We start from the raw sequence: 24,294 nt of genomic DNA, 5'->3' as shown, positions 1-24,294 counted from the left end.
AGTTGACAAATAATAGATTAGAACAATGTTTTGAAAATCTGAAAAAGTTCTTACCTTTTTTGTCTTTTGTAGCATGCCATTAAAAAACTGAACTCAGGTCTTTTTCATTTTGTATTTGTGAATACAAAGCTGCATAGTACCATCTATAAATGTCCTCTCCCCAACACCCTTTTATTCTTTCCAAGCAAAACAGGCTGGACCCTATCTGATCAAACTTATTCATTTTGTTTTAATTTGACCACAGAAGGTGCTGCAAAGCTTCTATTTTGTGAGTAATGTTTTTTTGCACACCATCCATTGAGTTTGACTTCATGCAATGACCATCACACTGTCTGATCAATAATTTAAACACGATTTGTATGATAATCTTCTAAATAAATCAGAATCACTAAGCCCTTTTTTATCCGTTTGCATAAATAGTGAATCTGTCATTGGAAGGATGCCACTTCCTATTCCTTCGAACCAGGGCTGCACGATATTAGGAAAACAGGCAATATGTGATAACCTTGTTGAATATCGCGATGATGATATGACTTGTGATAAATAAACATCAGTCCACTTAGTCTTTTAATACATATTTTGACCGTGAAGTTATTTTTTTTACAGTTTTTAGCAGCTCTGTCAGTAACGTCAGCAGAGTCAGAGAGAGAGAGAGAGATGAAACGATATCGATAATTATTGCGATATAACTTTTCCTCGATAGAAATTTAAGAGACGTCGATATAACATTGATAGAACTCATCACGTCCATGTTTTGACGGACAACACGAACAGCCAATGATAATGCGAATGGCGCCGAACCAACGTTTTTCCCACAGATTACGACGAAACGTGGTATTTTAACTTCATTGTTGCAGAAGAAGCGACGCCCCGTTTATCCAGGAACATAAATATGAATTCATCAGTGTGACACAGTGCCTTTGGGCAAGGCGGGGCCACACTACACATCCCCAAGTCAGGAGTCTTGGTAAACAAGGATGTTTACTTTATTTAACATTTGTATAACTCAATACGTCAATGAAAGCAATTTTTGTGACTGACCAATCAATAACACTCTGATTTATAGACCATCGTGGAAACCATCTTTAAGAAACAATCAAGGTTCTGTGGCTGTTCAACTTTTAGACCCACAGACAAAATATTCAACATCTAAACACTAAGTTGACTTAAAAATCAAAAAGCCTTGAAAAGATATAAACTTTTAAAAATGAAAATATAAATCACTTTAAAAGAAGATATCAAATTCAAATTCACACAGAATGGGCCACCAGAGCAGAGCAGCGAAAACACAGGTATATCATCATCTGTCATTAATATCCTGGCGATGTTTTATTGTATATTGACAACCAGTGCAATGCTTTCCACAGAAATTATTTTTGAGCAATACAGCAAGGAGGCTATCTGGTTTTAAAAGTAAACTGGCAGACATCGGCTTTGTTACACTGAAACATGGGATGAGACCTACCCCGGCCTCCATTCCAGTTACTAAAATGTATTCACTTATTTGAGGATAGAAATTTCCCCTCAATTCAGACAATAAACTAAATGTTTGCAATACACTTGACAAAGTTGATTCAGGATTAGAAATGTATTGTCCAAACAGCTGAACTCACTGTGAAGCCATGATAATTAAAATAAACATCCTGCCCAGGGCAAATTTTGGAAGCTCAATGCTTCCTCCCTCACCATCAGCAGGGACAAAAATCCAACGGGAGGAGGCTGTTATTAGCAGCAGAGCTGTTATTTGCTCCTGACTATTTAATAATGTCAAACTCTCTCTCTCTCTCTCTCTCTCTCTCTCTCTCTCTGTCACACACACACACACACCCTCACACACACACACCCTCACACACACACACACCCTCACACACACACACACACACACACACACACACACAACCAGAAGCACTGGAAATTCCACACACATCAGTGGCTCAGTGGACCATCAGACAAAATCCCTAAAGTTCATACTGTCCACAGCAGGCAGGCGGAAGTCGACATTAACAGTCCTCCTCTCTGTGTACTTGTCAATCAGGTGCACATCAGTGTGTTGTATGTGTGTGGCAACTCAGCTGCATCTCGTCCAACTGGGGAAAAAATTGGCTGTCTAAACTGGGCGCCCTTCAAACTGAGCAATAATAATTCCTCATTACTATATAAAGATAGTTATTGTTATTGCACCCAACGCTTAGTAATACTGAATACCATCTACTCCAAGCTCGCTGATTGTGGCTTTCAAAGTAAATCATTCCACATTTGGGGAAATACAGTAACTCAGGATATTATTTTGCGTTTGGGCAGATCCAGAAGCATGTTTTCCAGATGTGGATCAGATTTTATTTTTAACCAACATTCACAGTCTGTATCATCTTTCTCTAATAAATGAAGTTTTTGATCCATGCACACTGTTGCCAAAGATCTTTCAAATCATTCAGATGGCTTAAGATTTTGTTTGAAGAATTTCTTCTAAATTGAAATTTGAAGCATCCCATGTCAGTGTAAATTCTCAATTTTTGGGATTAAACACAATTTGCCATCCAGATAAAACTCATCTCCAACTCATCCTAGCATCTAGCAGATGTGGCATCCTTATAGTGCATAATGTATATAAAAAATGCCATTCTTTTACTCTTTAATTATTCTATCTCTTTTTATTCTCAAATTCTACAATACCCATGCATGGTAAATGAAGTATACAGTTAGGGGCAAGGGACAAAAAAGACAGGACTCAGGATAGTGGTTGTGGATAAATACTGAAAAACCTTTTAAACGTCAGCATTGATTATTCTTAATAACGTGAACAAAGATATGAAGATTAGACAATGAATTGAGAAAAGCTCCATCACCAACATATCATGCCAAACATTTTGTGCAGTTAATCAGAGACCTGAACAATCTGCTTGGTGCGGTGATGGAGTTGATGACATGTTTGATGAAAAAACAAATAGTAACTATTTGCACATTTCTATATTTATTTAAGAGGTGAGTCTCTCTCTCTCTCTCTCTCTCTCTCTCTCTCTCTCTCTCTCTCTCTCTCTCTCTCTCTCTCTCTCTCTCTCTCTTCCCTGAAGGAAGCGGTGTAGCTCCACCTTGACTGACAGGCTATAAATGGATCCATCCTTCAGGTGAGTCCTATCATACTGGGTCAGTCATTGGGATCAACATGGGGACTACAGGACTCCAATGCGCATTAGGGCTCATATACCTAAAGCTGCTGGTCGGCTCCCTCACTCAGACTGGTGAGTGATTGAAATTTAAAAGACGATTGGAGCTAATCATTGAGAAAACAAGCGACTGATTCTATTGATGTATATTTTGTTGAATGGTGAAAAAAGAGAAGTTAGTTATCCCATTTAAACCTGTAGCTGTAATTGAACCTTGTTTGGATAACTTCTACATTTACTTTGTATTTGTCTATTAAATAGTATGAGAAACTTTAGAAATATTTATATAAAATACATTATGGTATTTTCTCATTTATTCCAAATATCAACAATAACTTTTCGATATGGAATATTAATGAATTGAAGATATCAACAATAGAACCAGTTTATTGAATAATATGTAATCTCTGGGTTGATTATAATATTCAGTATAAGTTTTAATGGAGTGTCAGAACAAGCAGATTCAGAATATCAGATAATAACTGTGGTAAAATTCAAAATGAGTATCTCTTCTGTTCCCTACAGTTAACATCATTGATTCTGCAAACAAGATAAGCGTGGATTCAGGTAACTGTGCAAATACCCAAAATTGATGTCTTTGTAATTCTTCAAAATGATGTTCTAATATTAATGTTGTTGTAGCTAATGCATCTCACATCGACCGAGTCTGTTCGACATGGGGACACTATCACTTCAAGACCTTCGATGGACATTTCTTCCAATTGGCCTCCACCTGTAACCATGTCCTGGCCTCGCAGTGTGGGGACAACTTTGAAAATTTCAACATCCAGATGAGGCGCAAGATAGACGGCACATCAGTCACCATCAGCAACATCATCCTGAAGCTGGAGGGCACAGTGGTGGAGCTCTCTAAAAAGGCAGTGATTGTCAATGGCAAGATGTAAGTTCAGTCCAGACAAATGAAATGCATCCATCCGGGACACTCGGTACCCAATATGTTCAGTCATACTTTGTGTTGAATTTCTGCTACAATTCTAGTGTTGCTCAAAAATTCTGGTGAAATTCATCATTCAAATTAAATGCACATGATGTATTAGTGTTTAAGAGGACAATATTTGAAGTGGGATTCTAATGTCTAGTTATTGATTATCACAGTAATCAATCAGAGTCAGTTAAAAGGAAAAAAACTCAGTATTCCATTGGGGAGTAAAACGGAGCAGAATAGCCCGAAGAGGAGTAATAGAGACCAATTTGAAATATCAACAATCAGCATGTCTTGTATAAATTATGTTGTATTGATGTCAATTTTTATATTATAAAAATAAACCATCTTGTTTATAAAGGGCGAAGAAGCACGTCAAGAGAGGACATTTGGAAACCACTAAACTCAATCACTTGAATAATAATCATAGATCACTTCAAAGTAAAATTTTTGCCAAACAATTGTTTTTTATCGTCAGTGATCATCAAGAGTTACAACCCACACGTCACTTGGACAAGTATTTTATGCAATTGACAGGATTTCAGTGTCTGCCAGTGGCACAGAAGCAACAGCAGTAGACTGTGGCACTGTCACTACTCAAACTCATTTCAACCTACAGGCGGATTTTCACACTGTGATAAAGTAAAGTGTGCATAGAACTTCTCAGTTACTCTTCATTTGTCATCATTTCAACCTGATTTGATGACTATTTTAGTAGTAACATTGAACTAAATGATCTGAAGTCATTTAATGGGCATTGGCATTAATGACAGTTTACGACCTAGAACTTTTTTAACATTTTACATTTACTGATATCCGCAATCATTAATACTTTGAGACTATTCGCTGCATGCAACAGCAAATAGAAGTAAGAAAGACAAAGTTGTGTAGGTTTCTAACATTTGTTTCTGACCTGAAGGATGGAGACCACTGTAGTGTTCAGTGATCATTGAAAAAATCTTTTAATGATTTGTTCTCACCCACAGTTGAAACGAGAGAGGTTTGCCTCTATGTGTCAGCTGCTGCTCATTGTCACACTAACTCTGTGCGTTTTGCTGCAGAGTGTCTCTGCCGTTCGTCACGTTCGGGGTGACTGTGAAGGGAACCATGTCTAGTATCACTGTCGAAGCCAAGCTGGGAATCATGGCCATCTGGAACTTGGATGACTCCCTGGATGTATGGAGAACACCCTCGCACTTGCACACATGAACTTTTGCGCTCACGTGTATTTTGATAACATTTTAAACACAGAGGTTACACACTGTGACCCTGCTGTAAACAGCTTAGCAGGATCTGAATGTTTTGAACTGCATACGCCTGGGGCATAAGTCAAGACGTATGCATAGAAAAGAACATATTTGGCCTCACACCAATTTACTTGTTAGAGGAATAAAGCTGATGTTTTCTTTTCATGACCAATCTATCTCTCTAACAAGTGTTATCTGGACTACCACAGTCTGATAAAGCTTATCATTGCAACAGAAACTCTAATATAAGAGCCATTCAGCCCATTGAGCCATTGAGAGCCACCGCAGTTGTTCACAGACCAAGTTGATAAAAGTAGACAATTAGATTAGGTGTGCACAGCAGCCTGCACTTTAAAAGAGTCTGAATGTTTGCTTTATGTCAGTAGGTTAGAACCTGTATTTACCACTGTAGTGCTGTTTTATGAATGTAAAGACATATGAGAGCCATGACTGAGTCTTGAAGAATAATGTTTTATATGAAACAGTCTCCAGGGCTCAGAGAAATATTTTACACATGACAGTTTTGTTTGAGGTAATCAGTCACTCGCCCCTGTGGCAGGGCTCACTAAGGTCTGTTTTAACACAGACAAAGTTGGCTGAAAAAAACAACAACCCCGGTAGCTGAGGTAGCAGTGAAAGGTCTGACAAATATTGATCAAGGCTCACTCAGAGAGTCACTAGGTGAGTTTGTGGAATACACATTGTCCTCGGCAGATCCACAAACAACATGAAAAACTTGAACCTGAAAACCACAATGCAAATAGCTGCTTTAAGTTAACATGTGGCTGAGTGCATTACCTCATGAGGACATCGGCGATTAAAGGATTTTCTGATAAAGAAATGAGAGATTTTTCCGAAAAATATAATTATTTCACGATGGTCATTGCTTAATTGTTCTTGGTATTGTTGGGATTGGAAATTAGTGAAATTTACAGCTGACTCCTTTTATTTGCAGAGTAAATGACGCACTAGCTACAAACTAAATGTGTCTCTCCTCTATGACAGACACCACACACTGCTAACCAAGAAGGTGCTGTGTGATATATACCAGTTTCCCTTCTTTTTCTGGTACATGAGCTGTTTGTTTAATTCCCAAATGGATTACACAGAAAAAATTACACAATTCAAACTTTTCTACATACTATGTTGCGATCCTAAAAGACATCCATGAATCATAAATGTGTAAGTCTAAACTTGTGATCTTGGCAATCACTACTATATGTTTGGGCTCTGTTCACAGATCGAGATTGACGACAAATACAAGAACCAGGTCTGTGGACTCTGTAGAAACTTTGACGGCTCATCCAATGATCTTGAGAAGGAGGGTAAGATTCTTTGCAGGCTTATGGAGGGGAGCTATATTTTCCATTCTGTTTGTGTGTGTCTCTCTTGCCATGGCTGGGCTGTCACTTTCCTGTCCTTCCCCTCTGTCTGTCTTACAGCCACAAAATAAAGTGGACATCTGTGTGTAATGTTAAAAACGTTAATGTTAAAACATATGTGACTTGAGGGCTGCGTCATCATCTGAATTGTCACAGCAGTTAGACACAGCATTGTGTTAATTAGTGGAGACCATTGGAGACATATATACTTGAAATTGGTATTTTAATGAGTGAAAAACAAACAAAGACATATTTTTTACTAATATATATTTCAGGGACTCATTATAGAGAAAAGTCTGTCGCTTGTTTCAGACCTCTGCCTGAAAATCTCAAATTATGCTTTCAGTGGAGCCTAGCTTCTCTTAACCCCCTTGTAATTCAAACCATAAATATACACTGTAGCTTGACTTCATGTTTCCAACTCTAAGAAGAGACAAACTAATTTCACATTGACACTACTCAGTGGAAAAACAACAACAACTTGCTTTTCATATAGAAAACTGTTCTTCCTGGAATTTAAAAACAAGTTGCAATTCTCATAAAAATGGCAACAAATTGAGTGAGATGGATACAATTAGTGACTGACTCTACTGTACTGTACTGTAGGATCTAGTCAGTCTTTGGAAGACTTTGCTGAAACCTTCAAGGTGGATGAACCATCAGAGACGTGTGAGGAGCCTGAGCTGAGTGACGTGCAGAGCTGTGGAGATAAGGTATCATCCTGGATAGATGAGATGAGATAGATGAGAACTTTGACTGGATGGAGCATGCTTTACAAAATATAACATGTTAATATTTAACTTGTCCAGTGAGACAGGTTCTTCATTTCCACAAAATGTTCTTATTTATAATTCAAACTTGTTCCTTCTTGCAAGCAAGATCAGTCATTACACCTCCCATCAGTGCATTACCTGTTGTTCAACTTGTTATGTGTTCTCAGCTATCAGGAGCAGTACAAGAGCAAGTCATCTATATCTAAAGAAGGGTTATAAAGAAGTTTTATTAAAAACATAATCATTTTTTTTTCAGCGTTTTTGTAGCAAGGTGTTCTTTTCATGACCAATCTATCTCTCTAACAAGTGTTATCTGGACTACCACAGTCTGATAAAGCTTATCATTGCAACAGAAACTCTAATATAAGAGCCATTCAGCTCATTGAGCCATTGAGAGCCACCGCAGTTGTTCACAGACCAAGTTGATAAAAGTAGACAATTAGATTAGGTGTGCACAGCAGCCTGCACTTTAAAAGAGTCTGAATGTTTGCTTTATGTCAGTAGGTTAGAACCTGTATTTACCACTGTTGTGCTGTTTTATGAATGTAAAGACATATGAGAGCCATGACTGAGTCTTGAAGAATAATGTTTTATATGAAACAGTCTCCAGGGCTCAGAGAAATATTTTACACGTGACAGTTTTGTTTGAGGTAATCAGTCACTCGCCCCTGTGGCAGGGCTCACTAAGGTCTGTTTTAACACAGACAAAGTTGGCTGAAAAAAACAACAACCCCGGTAGCTGAGGTAGCAGTGAAAGGTCTGACAAATATTGATCAAGGCTCACTCAGAGAGTCACTAGGTGAGTTTGTGGAATACACATTGCCCTCGGCAGATCCACAAACAACATGAAAAACTTGAACCTGAAAACCACAATGCAAATAGCTGCTTTAAGTTAACATGTGGCTGAGTGCATTACCTCATGAGGACATCGGCGATTAAAGGATTTTCTGATAAAGAAATGAGAGATTTTTCCGAAAAATATAATTATTTCACGATGGTTACATTGGAGTCAATTATCATTGCTTAATTGTTCTTGGTATTGTTGGGATTGGAAATTAGTGAAATTTACAGCTGACTCCTTTTATTTGCAGAGTAAATGACGCACTAGCTACAAACTAAATGTGTCTCTCCTCTATGACAGACACCACACACTGCTAACCAAGAAGGTGCTGTGTGATATATACCAGTTTCCCTTCTTTTTCTGGTACATGAGCTGTTTGTTTAATTCCCAAATGGATTACACAGAAAAAATTACACAATTCAAACTTTTCTACATACTATGTTGCGATCCTAAAAGACATCCATGAATCATAAATGTGTAAGTCTAAACTTGTGATCTTGGCAATCACTACTATATGTTTGGGCTCTGTTCACAGATCGAGATTGACGACAAATACAAGAACCAGGTCTGTGGACTCTGTGGAAACTTTGACGGCTCATCCAATGATCTTGAGAAGGAGGGTAAGATTCTTTGCAGGCTTATGGAGGGGAGCTATATTTTCCATTCTGTTTGTGTGTGTCTCTCTTGCCATGGCTGGGCTGTCACTTTCCTGTCCTTCTCCTCTGTCTGTCTTACAGCCACAAAATAAAGTGGACATCTGTGTGTAATGTTAAAAACGTTAATGTTAAAACATATGTGACTTGAGGGCTGCGTCATCATCTGAATTGTCACAGCAGTTAGACACAGCATTGTGTTAATTAGTGGAGACCATTGGAGACATATATACTTGAAATTGGTATTTTAATGAGTGAAAAACAAACAAAGACATATTTTTTACTAATATATATTTCAGGGACTCCATTATAGAGAAAAGTCTGTCGCTTGTTTCAGACCTCTGCCTGAAAATCTCAAATTATGCTTTCAGTGGAGCCTAGCTTCTCTTAACCCCCTTGTAATTCAAACCATAAATATACACTGTAGCTTGACTTCATGTTTCCAACTCTAAGAAGAGAAAAACTAATTTCACATTGACACTACTCAGCGGAAAAACAACAACAACTTGCTTTTCATATAGAAAACTGTTCTTCCTGGAATTTAAAAACAAGTTGCAATTCTCATAAAAATGGCAACAAATTGAGTGAGATGGATACAATTAGTGACTGACTCTACTGTACTGTACTGTAGGATCTAGTCAGTCTTTGGAAGACTTTGCTGAAACCTTCAAGGTGGATGAACCATCAGAGACGTGTGAGGAGCCTGAGCTGAGTGACGTGCAGAGCTGTGGAGATAAGGTATCATCCTGGATAGATGAGATGAGATAGATGAGAACTTTGACTGGATGGAGCATGCTTTACAAAATATAACATGTTAATATTTAACTTGTCCAGTGAGACAGGTTCTTCATTTCCACAAAATGTTCTTATTTATAATTCAAACTTGTTCCTTCTTGCAAGCAAGATCAGTCATTACACCTCCCATCAGTGCATTACCTGTTGTTCAACTTGTTATGTGTTCTCAGCTATCAGGAGCAGTACAAGAGCAAGTCATCTATATCTAAAGAAGGGTTATAAAGAAGTTTTATTAAAAACAGAATCATTTTTTTTTCAGTGTTTTTGTAGCAAGGTGTTCGTCGGTGCTTCGTTCCTCGACTGCAAGGACCGTCTGGATGTGGAATCTTTCAATAAAATCTGTATGGCCGACTTCTGCAACTCATGCAGATGACAGCTACTCCCTCCTCTGCAAAACCGTCTCAGAGTACTCCAGAGAGTGTATCCACGCTGGTGGCAAGCCCCAGCAATGGAGGAATGAACGTTTTTGCTGTAAGGGTGCTTATTTCTAATCTGCTAATTTGCTAACAGGCTTGATTGTCTCTGGTACAGCAAGATTTACGTGTTTGTCTCTACAGACAAGGAATGTCCATATAACATGACATTCTTGGAGTGTAGCAGTGCATGTCCCGACACCTGCTCCACCCCTCAGGCCAGCCAGACATGTGACAGCCACTGCCATGATGGCTGCAGCTGCCCTGCCGGTATCCACACACATTTCATACATACATGATAATACCATATGTAAGAAAATGCAATCTAACATGTCACACACAAAATAAGCCTGACAATGAAGATTGTCATGTCCCTCCTCCCCCTCAGGAAAAGTGTTTGATGACATCAGTAACACTGGCTGTATTGTACAGTCTCAGTGTGCATGTCTGCACAACAACAAAGTGTACCAGTCAGGAGAGTCGTACAATCACAGCTGCAGATCCTGGTGAGAGGAGAACTACATTTAACTTCATTGAGTCAATTCAATTTTCAATTCAATTTTCATTGAATCGCTTTCACTTCAAAATGCTGATCCCTCAATTGACCAAAGATTGATATGAACAAAATGTTGACAATGAGTACAATTAGGGTCTTTTCCTTTATTTCCTTTAATATAGATAAGCAAGAACCAAACATTTATTAAAAGTAGGCCGCACCATAAAACCTGCTGGACGTTCAATGGTCCTTCATTCGTAAGACAACATTTAAGTGATGTACAACATGAATTTGGTCAAATGTGAGAGGCGGAACCTTATTTGGACACTGAACGTGTGAAGAAGAGGAATTAATTTCGGAATGTTTTGAAATATATGACTTACAACTAAAGTAAATAATAGCACTCTGCCGATATCTAGAGTTTGTTCAAAGCATTAATGTCACACCTTTGTCGACTTACACCAACTGTTACTTTAATATAAAGTAAGGCCCTACATTTCCTCCCTATTCACCGTTGATGTGGATAAATGTTAATTTTAGGTTTCAGTCATTGTTAATTTGTTTGTTTTGTTTCTCTAACCGTTCCATAATTAGATTTGGCTGTAATGAAGCCGGCTCAACTCTGATTACTGAAAAAAAGTGGAGCATTGTAAAATAGTTCTCCATATATTTAAAAAACTGTTGCTTAATCATGTTGAGATTACTTTAGGGAATTTAATTCTGATGACATGATAACACTGCTGAAATAATACTGTGTGTGTGTGTGTGTACTGACAGTGAGTGTCAGGGTGGTAAGTGGAAATGCAGTGAAGAGAACTGCCCAGGAACCTGCTCTGTGGAGGGAGGAGCTCACATCAACACCTTTGATGGAAAAGTCTACACCTTCCATGGGGACTGCTCCTACATTCTGGCTAAGGTAGACACTGTCATCAGGAACACTGCTTCTCTACTGCCACATACACAACAGGGTTACACCTTATACACACAACCCTCTCTACATGGCATGCACCATGCTATACAGTAACAACAGAGAAATCTCAGTGTGTCCTGAACCAGATTGGTGTTTGTTGTTGGTGATGAGCTTTGTTTCTTATGTGTGTTGCAGCACGCTGATGGCTCCCTATTCACTTTGCTGGTGGACCTGCTCAAGTGTGGTAAATCTGAAAAACATACCTGCCTCAAGGCTGTGACACTGTCCTTATACAACAATTCTGTGGTAAGCTCCAGGCACAAGAACACGTGCACATACACACAGTCGTGTCTCCATGACTCCTGAAGACAATACATTGACTTACATTGATTTCCTGGAGACTTTCTCCAACCATAACCATAGTTACCCTCAACCTTATCGTAAGCTTGACCTAAACTTAACCTTAAAACCTTAAAAATGTCTTCAATGATTTTTATAATGTGGCTTGCTTCTCCATAAAGAGGAAAAGACAAGTCCCCATAATGTGACTGTGTAAACAGATTTAGGTCCCCACAACATAAGTAATAGCAAAGCTTTAAACAGACACCATCATTACCGTTGGACTAATGTTTGATGTAAACTCAAATGTGTCTTTCCACAAACAGGTTGTTAAAATTCAGGAGTCCGGGCAGGTCTTTGTAAACAACATCCCTTCTCAGCTTCCACTTTTCACACGTGAGTTACTTTAAATCATACCAGAGTTGTTGTTTTTTAAGAGTCATTTGTGGGGGCTCTATTCTACTTTCTTGAGTGCGGAAAAAAGATTATACCACGCTTTAAGAGTCTATGAATTAAGGAGACACAGTAATTATATTCAAATATCTTTGAATGTCTGGACAAGTTGCTGTAAAACTGAGATTTTCAATGTCTCTCGACTACTGCAGCGGATCTGGGTGTCTTCAAGCCATCATCCTTCTACATGGTTATAAGCACTAAATTGGGCTTACAAATAATGGTCCAGCTGGTGCCTCTGATGCAGGTCTTCATTACAGCTAATCCTTCGCTCAAAGGAACAACCTCTGGTAGGACTTCATTTTATTATAAAAAGCTTCCTCCACATTTTTCTTTAAGGTTTAATGGGTACTTATAATGCCTCTCTTCGTTTTTGTCATACATATATATATATATATATTATGTTACAATGTCAGATGTCCACATTACATTTTCATACAATGAGGAAAACAATAGTAATGTGTGTAATAAATCCTCAGCCATCACATTTGGTCATACACTCAATGCAAAGGTTGTTCTCCCATAACAGTCTACTGAAGTATTAAGAAAGGTGTTTAATGCACTGAGGGCACAGATGACATCTGATCACTCACATCACTTTCTGGGGTGGCCACATTCTTCTTTCTGATTAAACACTAATGTGTTGTTAGCCACACTGAAGGCCCACTTACTCAGCTGATGTCTCTGACCTGCTACGGTTTTATAATCAACCAAATGTATTTTTACACTTGGCCACCAACACACTTTCTAAATTAAGAAAAAAAAATTGATTTTCTTTTTCTTTCTAAATGAGTGAATCTTATTTTGGCGAGCTGCATGCAGCACCTTAATGTATCCAGAATAAGTATAACCCCCTTAATCTGCTTTTTTACCAGTATTTACAAATGTCAATCAACCACTTAAATTTAGAAACTAACAGTGGAAAAGTGGATATGTTTGTTATACTTCACCCATATTTTCATATGGGTAAATGTTTGTGTTTGTGTAAATCTGTGATTTTATCCATTAGGATTGTGTGGGAACTTCAATGACAAGGTGACTGATGACTTCAAGGTGATGAGCGGGCTGGTGGAGGGCACCGCTGCAGCCTTTGCCAACACGTGGAAAACCAGAGCCAGCTGCAAAGACATGAAAACAACTTTTGGACACCCCTGTAGCAATGGCATCAACAAGGGTATAGCTCTCTTTACATGCTTTGTCATGGCACATCATATATTGGTTATCACATCATATTTTATTAAGCCATGCCATGCCATACAATGCTATATTTTAGAGTTACTCATGTCATTTTCAGGAATATGATGTTATTTAACAACTTCATTTCTGGATGTTTCTGTGTCTCAGAGAGTTATGCCCGGTACAGTTGCTCCAAACTGACGGATCCTATGGGAGTGTTTGCTCCTTGCCACTCTGTCATTAGCCCCACCCCGTACAAAGATGTAAGTCTGCACACACAAAGCTGGAATGACAAATAAACTAAACAACCGTACCCTTGTTCATGTGTCTGTGCCCACAATGTCTCCTCACAGAACTGCATGTATGACAGCTGTAACTGTGACCAAAGTGAGGTCTGCATGTGTGCTGCAATCTCCTCATACGTCTATGCCTGTTCAGCGGCAGGAATCCACCTGACTGGCTGGAGGTCGACCATCTGTGGTGAGCGAAACCACGAGGGCTCCTTTGTTTTACTGTGGCAATTACTTTTGTAATAATCTTTTGTGATGATCATTTAATGTAGGGTCCATCTGAGACCTGGAGGACTCACCTGCACTTTATACTCTATGGGCCTGTGCTTTTGCCTATTTGCAACAATGAATTTGAACTACATGAAAAATATAATTAATCTCTGAACTCTTTTTCTCTCCTACCAGGCAAATTCAGTGAATCTTGTCCAGCAGGAACAGTGTATGCCTATAATATGACCAGCTGCATGCGTATGTGCCGCTCCCTGAGCCAGACTGATTACTCCTGCCAGGTCAGCGTCCCCACAGTGGACGGCTGTGGCTGTAATGAGGGAACCTACTTGAATGAGGAGAGGAAGTGTGTGACCAGGTCACACTGTCCCTGTTATGATAAAGATTCCATTATTCCTGCTAAACAGACTATCACCATAGAGGAACACACATGGTAAGTACAGAGGGCAGTGGTGCCAACAGTTGAGCTTTAAGCAGTCACTAACAACAGTGTGTTTTATAGGTAACAATTACCAGAGGCAGCTGGTCAATAGGGGGCGTTAGGGCGCTGCCCCACCATTCTTATCATGAGGAAGAATCACATACAGACAAATTTTAGCTCCAGCTCCTCTTCAATACAAGAGATAGGAGCCTTTGGGGCGCAGGAGAAATGTGCCCAGAGGGAAATAAAAAGAACTCTGAAAGTTTGTGCTGGGATGTGCTCAGTTTTACACTATTTGTCACGATGCGCTGTGGAATACAATAAGTCGCCCATGTAGGGTAAAAAATATGTAATTTCACATTCGAACAGCAATACAAAATGTATTATATAGTGGACTATATAGTGATTAGTGAGTGATTTCAGACACTAACTCTGTTTTCCACGTCCTCTCATACCTGTACTAACAGCTCCTGCAGACAAGGAATTCTCAGCTGCCCAGGAGGAGCACCTCTATGTAGGTTTGCACATGTGGACCCTTCAATCCCTGTAATTCAGATCACAGATATTAGCATTTATTGAATTCAGCGATTGACTCCTACAATCTATTTGTGAATGAAATAATGACCGATAGCTAAAAAGGCATTCTTTTCAAGATCATGAAATCTCCATGCAATAATGAAGCTATTTATGCTGAATTAGAGGAAATTGTTGAAGGAATTACACACAAGACAACTGGAAATTTTGACATGATCATAAGTCTGTTATAATGCAAATAAAGCTCATTTGAATTTGTTATTTACTACACAGCCATATGTACTTCCCCCATGGTATATTTCAACTGCTCCGAGGCTCAACCCGGGACTCCTGGTATTGAGTGTCAAAAGAGCTGCAGCACTCTGGACATGGCTTGTGTAAGTACAGCTCAACACATATACACACTCACACACGTCAAACATTTAGACACACATGGACATATGCAGATCCTGTTTGCTGACTCCCTCTTTTTGCTCTCTCATCTAAATATAGATCAGTACAGGCTGTCTGTCAGGCTGCATGTGCCCTGATGGCCAGGTGTCAGATGGATTAGGTGGCTGTATCAAGGAATCCAAATGTCCATGTGTGCACAACGGAAAGATCTACCAGCCTCAAGACACACTGACGGTCGACTGCAACACCTGGTCTGTACAGTGCTTTACATACATACCATAATACTATGTACCTGTATGGGAATACACACATTAAATATCTCTCTCCCAGAGCTTATGAACTACAGGGATTTGAGATTCAGAAGAAATGACACCAGTCAAGATATAAAATACATTACATATATTATTCATATAGACAATATGTGTCTGTAAAAAACAACAGACATAATATTGCAAAAGAAAAGTGTGTAATCTAACACATACATAGATCTCCTGTATTATGTAAGACTCATGAGTCATGTTAGGTTTTTCGTAATAAAACCATGACTTTTCTCCTTGGTTCAAACTTTCATTATTACTTAGTATAATAATAAAGCCTATAATATAACTAAATATATACTTCTTATACAGAACTTGGTATTTTACTTAACAATACACATTCAAAAAATTGGAGGCTTTGTGACAAAATTTCAATTACTGTAATTATTTTTCCCAGTGTATCTAAGATAGTAAAAAAAATTGATTAAAAAAGAAATTCATCACACCCTCTCTTAACATTGATGTCACTTATATTTAACATTTAGCTTCTTAATTTGGATTGATAAAATAACACACCTGTATAATATTGATGGTGTAATTGTTTACTAAATAATTACTGATAATTTACTGTAGATGTATTACTGTATCTTCTTCTCATCCTTTCTATCTTGGATATTTTCAGTTTTTACCCAGTTCTAAAACGTTATGTATTCCTTTAATTACATTAGTTCATGGTTTGTACGTGGAGACATGTAACCCATGTGAGTCTGGTTGTCCATATTTAAACTGTACACCCTAAAAGAAGTTAATATTTTGAATTTATTAACCACAAAATAGTATTTGAATTCTTTCAGACCATTTTTTGTCTTGAAACCAAATTGATTTATCAGATCATTGTTCTTCTCTGGGGACCATGTGATGCATCAATTTTGTGAGGTAAAGAATGGTACAACATAGAGTGACAGGTTCCCTCTGGTGTGTTGTGATGGTGAGCTGATAACCTAGTTCTGGTTTGGTGCCATGCAGACCTCATCTTAGTGAAATGTGTTGTTGTCCAGCATTAGTTGTCCTGTGAGGGAGATCTACTTAGAAAGGCAGCCCTATCTTTTTTTAACTGACTCCCCCTACAACCAGTTAGGAAGAACCTTGCTCAAAGGTATGTGACAAAATAAGGACACCACACATAGTCTTTAAATAACAAAAAAAAGTTTTAATTAACTAAATAGCATTAATGCAGTAAGTGTGTGCGTGTGTCAGTCTGTCAGTGAAAGAGTGACAGAAACTTGCAGGTCTTCTTCATGGCCTTCTGAGGCCAGCATGGTCAGTTGTGTTGAGCCCTAAAACAAAGAACACACAATTTAAACAAAGGGCCAAGTTAGGGTTACTGTACCTCTGAGGCCGAAAACTGTGCTCAAACAGACAATGGAAAATAGTTTTGTAAATACTGTAAAATTATTTAGATTTTTAAATAAATAGTCAATAGGTCTAAACATATTTTCCACAATCTAATGTTCACATATATCAAAATAGTTGCTTGATTTGGTGCGATCGAGAGGTGGTGAGAGTGCATTTGTTGTCATTGTACTCAAATCTGCACCAAGATTGTTGTATTCTTAACTCAAGAAAAATGAACTATGGTAATGACAGATACTTGCTGATGATTCCTTGTAAAATAAGTTCTCCTAAAACATGCCCTACATTGCTGTAAAAAAATGCAGTTTCTGTAATTTTCCTCTGCAGGTTTACATGACTGAACGTTTGTCTCTGTTGTTTGTTTGTCTCCACAGCTATTGCACTGAAAGGAAGTTCAAATGTACCGAAAAATTGTGTGATTCTGTATGTGGGATCTATGGAGATGGCCACTACGTCACATTTGATGATAAGAGGTTTGACTTCAGTGGACAGTGTGGATACACACTCCTCCAGGTAAAGTGGCAGACGGGTAGATAAGCAGAAGTTAAAGTTGAAATCCTTTAGATGTTAGCTCTGTTGAATTTAGCATGCAAACCTAATCATAGCAGCAGCAAAATATAATTTAATACAGCAGCAACATTTTCATGGGCAACTACTTTCTCTCAAACATACAACATATGAGCTGCTCAGTCCTTTTCGTCAGTACCTGCAATACTTTAAATGGATGTGCCACTACCAATAACAGCTACTATTTAGACAGATATGTAGAGAATCTAAATACACTGAGTAGCTTTTGTAACTTAAACAATGGTTTCCAGTAATTGTATTACACATCTGTGCTTTACTCAGGACTTCTGTGGTACTGGTCAGAGCAACGGAAGCTTCAGAATCATCACTGAGAATGTTCCATGTGGATCCACAGGAACTACCTGTTCCAAGACCATCAAGATCTTCCTGGGGGTAAACAACCTTAACACACATGTGCATGTGCATGTTCTGCCTCAAACACTAGATCACAACCTTAACCACTAGGGTTAAGCTAGGACTATGGATGAAATTCTAGCAGGCAGTTTCTTCCCAGGTTTCAGGAACATGGGTCAGAGTTACAGGGAAACATTTTTTTTAATTATCTATTAAGATATGATTACATCTTGAACGTCAACTTACTGTTGCAGTAATAACTGCATGTTTGATACCCACAGGATAATGAATTCCAACTTAAAGATGAGAACTTCCAGGTGATAAAGGGCAGCAGCAAAGTGTTCCCTGCTCAGATACACAAGATGGGTATTTACCTAGTGGTAACGATCAAGGCAGGACTCGTGCTCATGTGGGACCAGAAGACCAGTCTTTTCATTAAACTCAGCCCAGATTTCAAGGTAAGTCAACAAGTCTATGTTACAACTAGCTTTTGCAAAAGTTAAAGTTACTTAAACAAATTCTATTCAGTCTGGCTTATTGTCAGGATACATGAAAATCTTCATGGACCTATCGGGTCATGTGATTTAAAAAAGCAACTTTTGTAATATTTTTGACAGTGCATTTTAAGAGGACAGTATGGTAAGTAATGCAGAAATATCTTCAGAGCAGGATATTTGTTTGAAACAAAAGAGCTAAAAGGAAAATGAAATTTGGACTTGACAAACTGCTCAGAAAAACATATTTAAAGTTTAAAGTTGTACGTTTTTAATATGTACCTAGCCTCAAGAGAAAATTGACCACTTCAACTTTGAATGAGCTTAAATCATTTTTTTATTAAGAATTGGGCTTAAATTCTCTGTGTACATTTTATAACGTTTTTACACAGATGATCCATGGGGTTGAAGAATATTATGCACAAGAGTTCCAGCCCTTTATAAAGTGGACAGTAATGGCACCAAATGAAAATGTCACACACAGTGACAACAAACAGATCACATTCTATCATATAGCAGTAAATGTCATTGGTTCCTCCCTCCCAGGGTCAAGTCTGCGGTTTGTGTGGAAACTATGATGGCAACAGCAGGAATGACTTCACCACAAGCTCTCAGGGGACCGTGGCCGATGTTCTCGAATTTGGTAACAGTTGGAGGGTTTCCTCCAGCTGCCCCAGCGCCCAACTAATCAGTGATCCCTGTTCCTCAAACGGCTACCGGGCAACCTGGTCCCAGAAAAAATGTAGCATCATCACCAGTGTCACCTTCCAGAACTGTCATTCACAGGTAACCAGGGTGATAACAAACATACTTTATAGTATAGATTTGCACATACACAAAACTATTATAATGTATGGGACAGTTTGAGTGGTCATCAAGACTAGAAAGAGTTAAATAAAAAACAGAACCTTTACCATTTTACAAATTGTATTGTTCCTTTGCAATATTGGGTCTAAATACTCTTTGCTTATTGTGTTGGTCAGGCAGGTGGTCTGCCAATCTAGCTGCAATATAAAAAATAAAAAAATTGGTCCATAGCACGGTATCTTAGAAACTATATGCTTGACTGTCAAGTATTTGGACTGGACATTTACTGTCCCTAGTAGATGATTCCATATGATTTTGGTGATTTCTGACATTCTACACCACCATCACCCCAGTATTTCTACTGGTAAGATACTGGTGACACTGCTGCTAATAATAATGTTAGCATATTTTAACATTTAACGTTTTTGTTACCCTGCACTTTTTTTGCTTAACATTAAAGTATTGTGTATTCAAGGTTGACCCTGGACCATACTTTGATTCTTGTGTGAGAGACTCTTGTGCTTGTGACACCGGTGGGGACTGTGAATGTCTCTGCACTGCTGTGGCTGCCTATGCCAAAGCTTGTAATGAAGCTGGAGCGTGTGTTAAATGGAGAACTCCAAAAGTGTGCCGTAAGTTTGGTCACCATTACACCAGAACATTTTGAACTACAGGATTTAAGGATTTAGGGGCACTCTTGGGTGCTAAAAAGAAACCTTAAATTGTGTGTTTATCCAAAAAATAAATAAATATATTTGTCATATTAAGTGTCACAAGCTAAGCTAATGCTCATTTTGTCTTACAGCTATTTTCTGTGACTACTATAATGCTCCTGATGGTTGTGAGTGGCACTACAGGCCTTGTGGAGCTGCCTGCATGAAGACATGCCGAAATCCATCAGGAAACTGTTCGAACCTCATCACTGCCCTGGAAGGTGCATTAGACAGATCTCTTGGCATAAATCTTGACTTGACACTTCTTGATTAGATTTGTTTGACTCTTTGATTGGGCAACTGTGGCTCAAGAGGACAGGCAAGTTTCATACTCAGAGGGTTGGTGGTGTGATCCCCAGCTCCTACTGTAATTACAGTATATCCTAAGGGTAAGGTGTCCTTAGTCAAGAGACTGGGCCTACAGCTGTTCCCAACGGGTAAAGGGAGCACTTTAGATGGCGCCTCCAATTAGGTTTGAATAGATTTATATGTTATACAATGGAAAGCGTTTAGAGTGATCACGTTTGCCAAATTGATCACTATAAGCAGGTGACTACTAAAACCGAATGGCATAGCTTCTGTATGAAGCTTCTGCAGAACTTGAGGGAAATATCACATTGGGTACTGCTGTATTTGTGCATGCGCACACACACACAAACACTCACTTCTCTCTCTCTCTCTCTGTCTCTCTCTCTTGCTGACTCGCCAACATACACACACCGACATCATCTCAGCTGTCCCAAGCTTTTTGATCCATATAAATGGTTGATCACTGTATCCGTCATCCCTATATCTACTGTAATTGCTTTGCAGGCTGCTATCCACATTGTCCTCCAAACCAGCCATACTTTGATGAAGACACCATGAAGTGTGTTAAATGGAACCAGTGTGGTTGCTATGATGATAGAGGTACCCATTACAGCGTTGGAGATGAGGCTCCATCAAACAACTGTTACACTTGGTACGTCTCATACACTTGGAATGATTAATCTCAGTTGATGACGCTTCTACGCAAAAATGAAAAACTAAAAGAAAACGAATATCTCCCGGTGAAAAACATCATACAGTTTTGCCACAAATCTCTGTGTGAAAGGGAGACTCTGGGTAAACTCCATAGCTAATTGTCGAGATTTTACCTGGAGATCATGCCTGAGTAAGGCAATGATGGGTGTGCAAGAGGCCACTATCTCACTTCAAATCATTCAGGTCAGATTTTACTGACGGAAAGAACACATAGAAAAAACAACCTGGAATGGCTATCAAGGATAAAATAAATATACTTTCTACCTTCTTTCATTACACAGTTTAACAAAAATGTTGGAGGATATGAATAGAAAATTACCAAGAATTGTCCAAGTGGACAAATATGCCAGATGCATTGCAGACCTGTTGTAAAGAAATTTCGTGGAACATGACTGAATTTTAATGGTGACTTTATGATCACTGTTTAAATGAGGTATGCAAACTACAAGGGTGTGTAGGTTTGTTAACAACTGAAATGTAATATTTTAATTTCCTGTCCCTGGTACAATATTGATTGTAGAAATAGTTTCTGAGTGGCCCGCAGATTCATACAATTTTGCAATTGTGGACACCAAGTGCATTTTCCAGTTGCCTAAAGGTCATTATATCATGCTGTGAAAAGTTGTCTTTATCAGCCATGGTATAATAACTTGAATTGTGTGTCTCCACTGAGTTCGCTTTTGATAGAGAGAAATAATAATACATTTTTGATGAACGTGAGAAAGCTGAAGAGCTGTTAACTATGACAATACAGTACACATGTAACCTGCGACTTTAAGTAGTAATTACAATTGTTTTCAATATTTTTTTGTTCTGTCACAATTTTTCGTATTTTATAGTCTGGATAACTTTCCTCCAAAATGACACATAAACCCATTACACCAACAAATAGGAGTGGCTTGAGCAGTATTTAGAGGGTCAATTGAACATCAACCAATTTATGCTAAAAATTTACATTTTGAGATATGCAGGCCTTGTTAATGAAATGGTATGATTTATAATTTGGACCCAAAAGTTTGCAGTTTGTGCATGATATGTCAAAAAGCAATGAAATGGCATCTGTTTCCCTCTGTTCCAAAGCTCCTGTAAGGTTTCCGGAATGTCATGCAGCTACAACATGAGCTGTAAGTACACATTTTTTGACACATACACACATGCACATACACAGAGACACATTGATATTTGCCTTAATAAGATGATACTCTTGTTTTGCAGCCTGTAAATGCTTCGTAAACGGAAAATACTACGGATATGGGGAAACCATCTACAGCACGACGGATGGGCTAGGAAACTGCATTACAGCTATGTGTGGGGCCAACGGGACTGTAAATAGGAAAGTCAACCCTTGCTTAACGACCACCACACCTGGCCCTACATCAACGCCCTTTACGTTCAGCACAGGTGGAGCAACGACAGGTATTACTATCTACGCAGCTTAGCGAATACATTTAACTGCTATTTAATTATTTTGTTTTAGTATGTACAAGAAAAATAAACATATAAAGAAAAAAGTATATATAGTATTTAACATTCTTTAATAGTCATACAATAGGTGTGCATATAAATATACATTGTAAAAAAAAATAACTTCCACTTAAAAAATGTCTTATTCTATCACAGTTGGACCAACAATATCAACAACAGAAAAAGTTGAGACAACAACATCAACTAAATCCACCACCGGTCCAGTGACAACTGCTACCACAAGTGTTGTTGAGACTACAACCGCAGTGCCTGTTGTCACAACACCAGGCCCAGCAACAACACCAGGCCCAGGAAACAACAGTTGTAACATCAACACCAACTGTAAGTACCACTACCACTAAAGCAGCTACAACAACAACGGAAGGAACTACAATCACACCTGCAGAAACAACTACTTCAAAGGAAACAACACAAGGAACAGCTGAGACAACAGAAGCACCTAAATCCACCACCGGTCCAGTGACAACTGCTACCACAAGTGTTGTTGAGACTACAACCGCAGTGCCTGTTGTCACAACACCAGGACCAGCAACAACACCAGGCCCAGAAACAACAGTTGTAACATCAACACCAACTGTAAGTACCACTACCACTAAAGCAGCTACAACAACAATGGAAGGAACTACAATCACACCTGCAGAAACAACTACTTCAAAGGAAACAACACCAGGAACAGCTGAGACAACAGAAGCACCTAAATCCACCACCGGTCCAGTGACAACTGCTACCACAAGTGTTGTTGAGACTACAACCGCAGTGCCTGTTGTCACAACACCAGGCCCAGCAACAACACCAGGCCCAGGAACAACAGTTGTAACATCAACACCAACTGTAAGTACCACTACCACTAAAGCAGCTACAACAACAACGGAAGGAACTACAATCACACCTGCAGAAACAACTACTTCAAAGGAAACAACACAAGGAACAGCTGAGACAACAGAAGCACCTAAATCCACCACCGGTCCAGTGACAACTGCTACCACAAGTGTTGTTGAGACTACAACCGCAGTGCCTGTTGTCACAACACCAGGACCAGCAACAACACCAGGCCCCGAAACAACAGTTGTAACATCAACACCAACTGTAAGTACCACTACCACTAAAGCAGCTACAACAACAACGGAAGGAACTACAATCACACCTGCAGAAACAACTACCTCAAAGGAAACAACACAAGGAACAGCTGAGACAACAGAAGCACCTAAATCCACCACCGGTCCAGTGACAACTGCTACCACAAGTGTTGTTGAGACTACAACCGCAGTGCCTGTTGTCACAACACCAGGACCAGCAACAACACCAGGCCCAGAAACAACAGTTGTAACATCAACACCAACTGTAAGTACTACTACCACTAAAGCAGTTACAACAATAACGGAAGGAACTACAATCACACCTGCAGAAACAACTACTTCAAAGGAAACAACACAAGGAACAGCTGAGACAACAGAAGCACCTAAATCCACCACCGGTCCAGTGACAACTGCTACCACAAGTGTTGTTGAGACTACAACTGCAGTGCCTGTTGTCACAACACCAGGCCCAGCAACAACACCAGGCCCAGAAACAACAGTTGTAACATCACCAACTGTAAGTACCACTACCACTAAAGCAGCTACAACAACAACGGAAGGAACTACAATCACACCTGCAGAAACAACTACTTCAAAGGAAACAACACAAGGAACAGCTGAGACAACAGAAGCACCAAAATCCACCACCGGTCC

At 39.0% G+C, this 24,294-nt stretch overlaps 2 protein-coding genes across 2 annotated transcripts; both read left to right on the top strand.

Moving 5' to 3' along the window:
* Positions 1 to 3,150: 3,150 nt before the first annotated feature.
* LOC117759366 (mucin-2-like) lies at positions 3,151 to 9,771 on the top strand. The gene is made up of 8 exons (XM_034581438.1): positions 3,151 to 3,239; positions 3,690 to 3,731; positions 3,807 to 4,065; positions 5,169 to 5,283; positions 6,595 to 6,679; positions 7,343 to 7,449; positions 8,886 to 8,970; positions 9,635 to 9,771. The coding sequence occupies exons 1-8, from the start codon at positions 3,164 to 3,166 to the stop codon at positions 9,769 to 9,771; spliced, it is 906 nt and encodes a 301-aa protein (XP_034437329.1). The 5' UTR covers positions 3,151 to 3,163.
* A 412-nt stretch (positions 9,772 to 10,183) lies between these two features.
* LOC117759365 (mucin-5B-like) lies at positions 10,184 to 22,518 on the top strand. Its single transcript, XM_034581437.1, has 23 exons — positions 10,184 to 10,269; positions 10,356 to 10,481; positions 10,600 to 10,717; positions 11,485 to 11,623; positions 11,813 to 11,923; positions 12,283 to 12,352; positions 12,562 to 12,699; positions 13,419 to 13,583; positions 13,754 to 13,848; positions 13,939 to 14,065; positions 14,281 to 14,536; positions 14,992 to 15,038; positions 15,332 to 15,435; positions 15,551 to 15,702; positions 17,496 to 17,634; positions 17,971 to 18,081; positions 18,324 to 18,500; positions 19,083 to 19,322; positions 19,819 to 19,975; positions 20,149 to 20,277; positions 20,870 to 21,017; positions 22,160 to 22,203; positions 22,295 to 22,518. The coding sequence occupies exons 2-23, from the start codon at positions 10,376 to 10,378 to the stop codon at positions 22,516 to 22,518; spliced, it is 2,997 nt and encodes a 998-aa protein (XP_034437328.1). The 5' UTR covers positions 10,184 to 10,269; positions 10,356 to 10,375.
* The last annotated feature ends 1,776 nt before the right edge of the window (positions 22,519 to 24,294 follow it).

This window comes from Hippoglossus hippoglossus, chromosome 3 (genome assembly GCF_009819705.1).
Source record: "Hippoglossus hippoglossus isolate fHipHip1 chromosome 3, fHipHip1.pri, whole genome shotgun sequence".
Classification (NCBI taxonomy): Eukaryota; Metazoa; Chordata; class Actinopteri; order Pleuronectiformes; family Pleuronectidae; genus Hippoglossus; species Hippoglossus hippoglossus.
The sequence above is the reverse complement of the archived record's forward strand: the minus strand, read 5'-3'. Positions and strand labels throughout refer to the sequence as shown.

Excerpts from the sequence above, each read along its gene's own strand:
- LOC117759366 (XM_034581438.1), top strand. The coding sequence starts at position 3,164 with ATGGGGACTACAGGACTCCAATGCGCATTAGGGCTCATATACCTAAAG. Across the intron at positions 3,732-3,806 it reads CAAGATAAGCGTGGATTCAG|CTAATGCATCTCACATCGAC; the intron begins GTAACTGTGCAA and ends ATGTTGTTGTAG. Across the intron at positions 4,066-5,168 it reads GTGATTGTCAATGGCAAGAT|AGTGTCTCTGCCGTTCGTCA; the intron begins GTAAGTTCAGTC and ends GTTTTGCTGCAG.
- LOC117759365 (XM_034581437.1), top strand. The coding sequence starts at position 10,376 with ATGACATTCTTGGAGTGTAGCAGTGCATGTCCCGACACCTGCTCCACC. Across the intron at positions 15,703-17,495 it reads ACGGTCGACTGCAACACCTG|CTATTGCACTGAAAGGAAGT; the intron begins GTCTGTACAGTG and ends TTGTCTCCACAG. Across the intron at positions 19,323-19,818 it reads TCCAGAACTGTCATTCACAG|GTTGACCCTGGACCATACTT; the intron begins GTAACCAGGGTG and ends TGTGTATTCAAG.